Source organism: Cimex lectularius, unplaced genomic scaffold (genome assembly GCF_000648675.2).
Source record: "Cimex lectularius strain Harlan isolate CLEC.00 unplaced genomic scaffold, Clec_2.1 scaffold149, whole genome shotgun sequence".
Classification (NCBI taxonomy): domain Eukaryota; kingdom Metazoa; phylum Arthropoda; class Insecta; order Hemiptera; family Cimicidae; genus Cimex; species Cimex lectularius.
Window position 1 is genome coordinate 412387 of NW_019392736.1, and position 8815 is coordinate 421201.

At 34.7% G+C, this 8815-nt stretch overlaps 1 protein-coding gene across 1 annotated transcript; it reads right to left on the reverse strand.

The window, feature by feature from the left end:
* Nucleotides 1-14: 14 nt before the first annotated feature.
* Nucleotides 15-8234, reverse strand: LOC106667929 (kelch-like protein diablo). The gene is made up of 10 exons (XM_014396225.2): nucleotides 7959-8234; nucleotides 3511-3752; nucleotides 3263-3447; nucleotides 2873-3195; nucleotides 2139-2349; nucleotides 1886-2069; nucleotides 1686-1829; nucleotides 1218-1351; nucleotides 654-862; nucleotides 15-586 (listed from the first exon to the last, which is right to left on the reverse strand). Exons 2-10 carry the CDS (start codon nucleotides 3693-3695, stop codon nucleotides 395-397), a joined length of 1767 nt encoding a protein of 588 aa, XP_014251711.1. The 5' UTR covers nucleotides 3696-3752; nucleotides 7959-8234; the 3' UTR covers nucleotides 15-394.
* Between the last annotated feature and the right edge of the window lie 581 nt (nucleotides 8235-8815).

The following is an 8815-nucleotide window of genomic DNA, read 5'->3' on the forward strand; positions in this document are numbered from 1 at the left end:
TATGGAATATAAAATAAGTGTTCATTTGTAGTTTATTTAAAGGTGAAAACATGACAAAATTCAACCACAGTTTTATATTATACATTATTCCAGCAATAACCAGTTTTATATTTTATATATAACCAGTGTCAGACAATGAGCAATAAAATTATTTTTGTGGTTTTGCTTAAAATATTTTCATTAACAATATTTGTTCTTTACACTTTAAAGTTTTTCCGTTATTACATATTTTTAAAAAAATTCAAATCCATTCATACATATAACATACACACATACAATATATTTGTTTAAGAAAGAGATTCAATGTTGGAACATGGAAATTTGCTGAAGCTAATATATTTACAAAAAACCAAAACAAAAAGCAATTATATTTACACTTTTTTAATTACAAGTTTCACCAGAAGTAATTTTCAGTTTGTGGAGCTCTCATTACTCCAACACCACCCCCTAGCCGCCTGTAATTCATCGCACCGCACAACCTCCACTGGTTCTGCTCAGGGTCATAAACCTCAATAGTTTTTAAATAAGCAGTACCGTCAAAGCCTCCCACAGCATATAATTGACCATTGACGACAGCCAGGCCAACCTAAATAAATAATTTTCATTTTAATTATTGGGATATGTGTCAAATTGGTGGTTGTAATAATTCTTACCCCACTTCTCCTTGATGTCATGGCAACAATAGGGGACCAAGTGTTTGAATGAGGGCTGTACCTTTCTGCCGAAGAGAGCTCAGTGCAGTCGTCTCGGCCTCCAACTGCATATATGAGGTTGTTGAAAACGGCACAACCGAGATGTTTACGCCTAGTTGACATTGGGGCCATTGCTGTCCATTTATTTTGCCTAGGATCGTATCTTTCGACTAAATATTAAAAAAAATGTTTAAACCAAAAAAATAACAAATAAACTTCGTAAATTGCAAATATTATATAATGGTTTGTGCTTTTTTTTTAGCATAAGATATATAAAACTACCTTTTAAGTTCAACAAAAGACTTGACAATATATTTGTTCATTTAAAAAAACAAACTTATTTATAAAATCTAATGGAAATACTGGGAATTGAACCCACTACTATCCTGTTCACAACTCATGGCAGATGAAAATTTGTAAAAAAAAATCGGCACTTGTGAGCACGAATCAGAAAGAATAACTCAATCCGAACAATTAATTTGATCTAATGATTAAGAATGTTCTATAATTTAAAAAAAAATATACCAGAATTGAGAGGAGATTGACCATCAGACCCCCCTATCGCATAAAGATAGCCTCCTAAAACCGCAACTGCTACTCCAAGCCTTCTTGTAGTCATTGGAGCTACTTTACTCCACTTATTTTCTTTTGGATCATATCTGAAATTTTTGAAAATAATTTACAATAAATTCAATACTATATCAATAATTTTCTAATCAAGTATGTCAAGTATTATAATTAATTAAGGTTTTTAGTTGAGATAAAAAATGCGGTTGAGATGGGAAGTTGGTGTCCGAGTGGATTGAGGTCATGATAGCTCAAGTGGTAGAGCAGCGGCGTATCAAGCCAAAGATCGTGGGTTCGAATCCCGCTCGTGCCATTAACTTTTTTATCTCAACTAAAAACCTTAATTAATTGTAATATATTAATTGGTCAAGCAGACTACGAAATTAGTGAATTTTATGTCAAGTATGTTGTATTTAGTGTTCATACCTTTCAACATGATTTAAACATTGAACTCCATCCTGGCCACCAACTGCATAAAGAAAGCCGTCTAAAACAGCTACACCAACGCTTGTTCGACATGAAGTTGTTGGTGCAACATCACAGGACCATTGGTTTGTTTGTGGATCATACCTAATTAAAAAATAGTAATTTTTTTAAACAATTTTTTCTCACAATTTCGTAGTTACCTTTCAATGCTATTGAGATAAGACTGGCCATCATGGCCACCAACTGCATACAAAAGATCGTTTAACACTGCAACGCCCACACCACACCTCCGTTTTGACATTGGGGCAACCATTTTCCAATCAACAGTCTGAGGGTCAAATCTTTCTACAGATGCAATAGCATCACCACTGCACCATCCGCCGACTGAACATAATTAAAATTAGGCTGATATAAGAAAAGAAAAAAAAAGAGCTATGGGAAGAGAGAACAAACCAGCAAAAAGAACTTCGCCACGTCTTGTAGGCTTTCTCGGTCTTGTCCTTGGCCCTTGCATCAAGGGACGTTCTTGGGGTAATAAAAGATAATTTTTTGCTTCATCAACAAGATCCCGGCATGCCTCATCACTTCTTACAAGTAAATCTGACCCAACAGTGCCAACAAGAAATTTTGGACTCAGAAGAGGCAGTCTTACATGTTGCAATACCTAAAATAATTTGTTTATTTACTTTACAATGTTAGAATAACGTTCAATGCAAAACAGAATAGTGATTAAGGGAGGAGGTACACGGAAAATCAAAAACCCCATAGAACTGATTTAATTTTTCAATGCGTTAATTAAAGTCACAACGAAAAACAGACATCCCAGTAACATAGGCAATGCAATAAAAGCCCTGTGACATTGATCCGATTCCAAAAATACCCCCAATACCTTACGATACGGTTCAAAAATGTAGATTTTCTAGAAGAGTTCTGAAATGACGTATGTCTCTAATGTAAATGGGAAAAGGTTTAGTGTGTCGTTCTAGAATGACAGCCGTAAAAAATGTACACAATTTAAAAAGCCCGATGGGAGTTTCATTGTAACAAGACAAAAGACAGTGTTCTTCAAATCAGAAGTGACTTGTGCTAGGCGAAATATCGCATTCATAATATACGTATGTATACAGAGACCTGGGGCCTGATATCGAACCCGAGACAATGGAGGTTTTACTGTATTTAGTATTTACCTGGGGGAGATGTTGCCTCCTGTCAGACACATTATATTTCACCCATGACATAACTGCACTAAATACTTGTTCTTCAGATCTGACATTTAGTTCATCACTTGATATTATATCAACTAATTGTCCAACAGGCAACAGCAAGAATTCTTCACTCTCCATAACCTCTTGGAAATTATGCTGAGTGAACTTATCCGCTATTCTAAGAAGCTCTCTACATGAATGAGTATCGGCAAATGCTCTAATCCCCAGGCAGTTTGACGGGTCTAATTGTCGTTTCAGAAACTCACAGCAGATGTCTTGTATTTCAGCTAATTGTAATAGACAAGCTGGAACAGAAAATAAAATATGTTGTGTTGATTTGTTTAATATATTAGGCTTTTATGTATGAATTACCTGCAGGTAATAAAGTTTGGACATTGGCCTCTTCAACTACTATATGTGAAGTATAACAGAAATCTATCAGGAGCTCCATAGCATGTTCATCTATGTCTCTGATAGTCACTTCTGTCTGTCTTGACTCTGCAAGTTCGCCAGTGAACATAGCTCGAAAATAAGGACTACACGCTGATAATATAACCCTGTAAAATGAAAATAAAATTATTTAACAATGATAAAAATTAGAAATAACACACAATTGTTACCTATGAGCAAAGATTTTTCTTGATCCTACATTTAAAACTACATCGCATAGTTCCCTGTGTCTTCTGAGGACATTCAATTCTGTCAATGTGCCCCTTGGGTGTTTTTCTGAGGTATGAGCTAATCTAGCAGGTGAAGGGGCCCTGTCCCGGTCACCCCCACCACCAACGCCAGCTAACTCCGCCATTCTGCGGCCTGTTTGGAGCCGCAGAGGCGGAGAAGCCCAACCCCACACTGAGTCAATCTGTAAAAAATAAACAGTAATTATAGGCTGTTATAAAATGACAATGGCATTATACTAAAACAATATGTACACAACTTCTGCATTATCAGACTGAATATTTGTTTATTTTCAAGCTAAATTAAGAAAACATTGACCCAATTTCAATCAAAGTGGTTTGAAAGTTAACATGAATTAAAAAAAGTAATATTAAGAGTATATTGGATAATAAAATATTTTGTTTTCATCAATGGTAAACCATACAGAGCTGACTTCGGAAATTGAAGGTGCAACTTGAGGCTTTTCACCAACTGTGCTTGGCATATGATGCACTTTTTGATTAGAAAACACTAATTTGGTTTTTAAAATTTCGTGATGGTGATGAAAAGCTCGAGGATGCAGCTCGTGCAGCAAGACATATTATTGATGAGCAGCAACCGATGGATTTTTTAAAATATTTTTATGTGGGTATTTCAACTACAAGGTTATATGTAACCCTTGGGGTGCTGGTGTTTTTGAAAAAAGCCCATTTGTACGTATGTCCATTACCTTACAGTGATGAGCGCTGTGTCAACGCCTTAACCACTGTGGCCACCAATGCAACCGATGGATTTAATTTAATTAGATCCCGCCAAACTGCTTAGAGAAACTTCTCACCTCAATACATCTGAATCAACTACCAGGGATTACCTGGGAAAAGTAAAAAAAAACCTAGAAAAATGAGTCATACAATTTGTCTGAAACCTGTCTACGCTGTAGATTGCCTCTTATTTCTTTCCAGCCAAAGAAACTGATGAATTTTTGGAAAGAATCATCACTAGCGATGAAAAACAGGTCCTGCACCACAATTTAAATTGCCTTTAAGCAGTCAACAACATACTTCCCCTGGTGAAACTAAGAAATTTCCGAAGCCTACTCTATTAAAAAAAAAAATTACTCTATACTTTAACTGCCAAAGCTTTACCCCCTCCGAAGTGAATTACTGTGTCAGCCAGACCTTACAACTTGCAATCTTAGTAAATCTAATTTTTAATTAATCATCATTAGATGAGAAACATTGACATATATTCAACTATCTCTAGACCTTTATTTCACACTTTTTTGTAAGTGATGGTTTTACTCTCAGATTTGTCTGAAAAAGTGAATTAACACTTACTCCACCTTTATTATTTTTATTATAACTAACTCTAGACATGTCGCCAACAGATTATCACCTTTTCAAAGCTCTTGACTGTCTTGAGAAAAATCATTTTTAAAACTGCCACAGAACAGAATCAGAGATAACTTGTTTTATGACCTATAAAAATAAGGAATTCCTCATTTCTTAAAGAGGTTTTCTTCCTCCCTTCTTGTTTTGGATATGCAAATTTAATAAGGTTTGGGGGTTGATGCAGAAGACAATTCTTTCCTCCACTGTGACCTAAACAAGCCTATTGTGGAATCGTTTTAAATTAGAATTGAGCTTATGACTTCTTATTCCACCATTGGCCCTCTCACAATACACATTCACGCTAATAAATACATTCATTCTCGATAAACAGGGAAAAGAACCCAAAACAAGATCTCTATCAAGTACTGCATACAGTAAAACAACACTGTTTCCTTCAAAAGTCGGAACAGGGGACCCAAATACTCGCTGCTAGACTTCTCACTTGAGTGGCATTTACACATGCTTTCTATATGGAGCCAAGGAATCCTTTCAATCAAGAAGGGGACATCGAACGACTTTTCCCTACATGCTGGACACATACGTAAGCTTGGGCACAAAAGTAATTGCCCATGTTGAACCTCACATGGCCTAGTGTTATTCAGTATTTAGTCTGGTAAACACCGTCTTCTTATGATTAGCCAAGGTCAGTCATTTTTGGTCAATTGCTGGCATTTAATATGTGCAGTGTCCACTAAAATTAATGGAAGAAGCTCATAATAAAACACCTACAAATCTTACCAAATGCACAGAATGTAATCCGGCTTAAGGAATTGTTAACAGTTTGTCACTGCATCTTCCCTAAGATTTTCTTCTGTGAACATTGTTGTAAAGAACAAACTTTTCATCTCCATTTAAGAAACTTTAAAAAAAATTAACCTTTTATATTTGTATTTAAGGAAAGAATTGCAGATGGAGATGTGTTCCAATAAATTCTTCTTTTAACATTTAATGAACCCACTTATCGCTCGTGCAAACATATCCAGCTTTTCTCATTTGCTTTGAAACTCTCATATGTTATATGTTAAATGTCTCTGTGATGTTTTGTGACAACGAGTTTGGGTTATATGTGACAAAAGGTTGGATTCAGACAACTAGAGTGCTTTGTGTCTTACAAATCAAAATTTCTGCTACGAAACCAAGCAAACCACTTTCAAATGGTGCTTTTTCATACAGTGTCATCATTATACACATTAAATTCACTAGTTTCGTGGTCCGCTTGACTTAATTAATATCTTTCAATTAATTAAGGTTTTTAGTTGAGATAAAAAAGTCAGTGTCACAAGCGGGATTCGAACCCACGATCTTCAGGTAGATACGCCGCATTTCTACCACGAGCTATCGTGACCTCACACTCAAGTGGTAGAGCAGCGGCGTATCTAGCTGAAGATCGTGGGTTTGAATCCCGCTCGTGATACTGACTTTTTTTATCTCAACTAAAAACTTTAATTAATTAGAAAATTATACACATTACAACTTTTCCTATCAGTCTGAGCTTCTGTTTTCCTTTTAACATTTGAGGAACCCACATATCGCTCGTACAAACATATCCAGCTTTTCTCAGATGTTTTGAATCTCTCGTATGATATATGTTAAATGTCTCTTTAATGTTTTGTGACACTGAATTTGGGTCATTTATGATAAAAGCTTGAATTCAGACAACCGAAGCGCTTTGCATCTTACTTATCAAAATTTCTGCTACTGTACCGAGCCACATCACAAATTTACTATTAGTCTGGGCTTCGGTTTTCCCTTTGCAGTAATCAATCAAAAAACCATTAAATGACAAAAATGCATTACTTTTTTCTCTGTTTTAATTTAGCATTACAATCTAGGCAGGGATAGCCCCAATAAACTCTTGTGAGTGCTTTAATATTTAATACCACTTTGGTAAACCTTCATATAAATGGGTTTGGTGAAAAAAATAGCAAAACAACTTGTAAAATACTGAAAGAATAAAAACATCTTAACTAATCCCTTTTTATAGTGATTGAACAATAATGTCTAAATAAGACGGAGTTGTTAACAATGCATTGCTGCGTTTTCCCTAAGATTTTCTTCAGTAAAGAACCAACTTATCATCCCTGGTTGAGACTTTTAAAAAATGAGTCTTTTATATTGTTTATTTGGAGATCGTGAGATGCAGTCTGGTGTGACATAGGTTTTGAAAAACATTTTCTTTGTTGTGTCAACATTTCGATCTTTACTGAGAGGGTTACTTCAGGGCCTGGGATCTCAATAAAGATCAATTTGTTGGCACGATAAAGAAAATGTTTTTCCAAACGTACGTCAATCAGACTGCATCTCACGACACCCAAATAATCATTAATTAATGGTCACTAAACACCACACTTTTATATTGTGTTTAAGAAAGGCATCACAGATGGATATGCAGTCCAATAAATTCTTCTGTCAACATTTCAAGAATCCGTACAAACATATCCTACTTTTCTCAGATGCTTTGAAACTTTGCTTACTTCAAAACACAAGAGATTAAAATTGAATTATGGAAAAATTTCTATGAACTTATATTACAAGTCAATATTTATCATATAAATCTATTCTGTATTGTATATTATATACATTTATCTTTGAATAATTACGATAATTAAAATTATTATTAGAAATTATGATGATAAACTTACATTGATTGGAAGTAGTTTAATTCAGTAGCTTTTAATAGTTATCCTGTACTGAATACAATTTATAATCTACTGTTTATTTTGAATTTTGTCATTTTTAAAATAAGCTCGTTTGAACACAAAGACAGATAAGAGACTGCACACTAAAAATGTAGAATCTCTGCTATCCCACTCTCACTACTTGCGTAAGGATCGAAAGTACGTGATTCAAATTAAACCCATTTAAAATAAAAAATTCACAACTAATAGTCAATAAAAAGTCGTCGGTTGGGAGAGAGCGTGACGACAGTTTTCACAAAATCTCTGGACCAGTGAAAATTAATTGTGGAGAGGAATCTCACAAATGGAAGCTCCCCTTTTGTGAATAATAAGAACAATTACCTTAATTGTGAAGTGGGCGATAACAGGCAGGTCAATTTTTAACAATCTATCTCAACCAGGAATTATTAAATTATCAAATCGGTCATCCCCTGCTTCGCCTCTTGTTGATTAATGCGACTGGAAACGGATTTTCTTCAAAAACTCTTCGACGGCCGTTCTTAAAAAAGCATTACAAAATCCCCCTATCCGGAGAAAAATAAAATGGAAATAACGAAACTGTACTAATGTTTATTGTACTCCGACACAGATTCACAGCTGAACCTGAACGTCGAACACTAGCACGGCCTTTTAGATAGTTCCACAACATGACGTTAGGTAATATGTCCTGAGAGATATCAGGACTGATCAGGCGCCGAAGACATAATGGTAAAAAATTCATAGATTCATTAACTTTCTATTTATTTCCATAGAATATTGCGTATTTTTGTCAAACAAATCTATCAATTTTATGTATTTATAAAATTTTAAAAATTTACAGTCAGATTTAAGAGCTATCATCCTCTTTCATGTAGTTACAGTACACTACTTAGTCCATTTTATTACTTGCTCTAAGTTGCAGCTGATTTTTTTTTCCAATTATGTAATACATATAAAACATTTTTCTCCTGTAATACTTAATAATATGATTATTTGGATATCGTGAGATGCGGTTTCTGGGCCAATGTTTCGATCTTTATTTAGATCATCTTCAGAGCCTGTGATTTACAAACATTGTTTACATTATACAAATATATGTAAGATGTAAAAATGGATTTATACAATGATGTACACAATATAGAAATTTTAGGTTTATTCAAAGTATTTGTGTGTTCTGTGTAGAAGTGTCATGGTTGTTTGTCGTGTTGCAAGTGTTAGTA

Coding starts and splice junctions, on each gene's coding strand:
- LOC106667929 (XM_014396225.2), bottom strand. CDS start 3,695: ATGGCGGAGTTAGCTGGCGTTGGTGGTGGGGGTGACCGGGACAGGGCC. Junction 2,350..2,872: donor GGAGGCAACATCTCCCCCAG/GTAAATACTAAA, acceptor AAATTATTTTAG/GTATTGCAACATGTAAGACT. Junction 2,070..2,138: donor TGGCGAAGTTCTTTTTGCTG/GTTTGTTCTCTC, acceptor AATTATGTTCAG/TCGGCGGATGGTGCAGTGGT.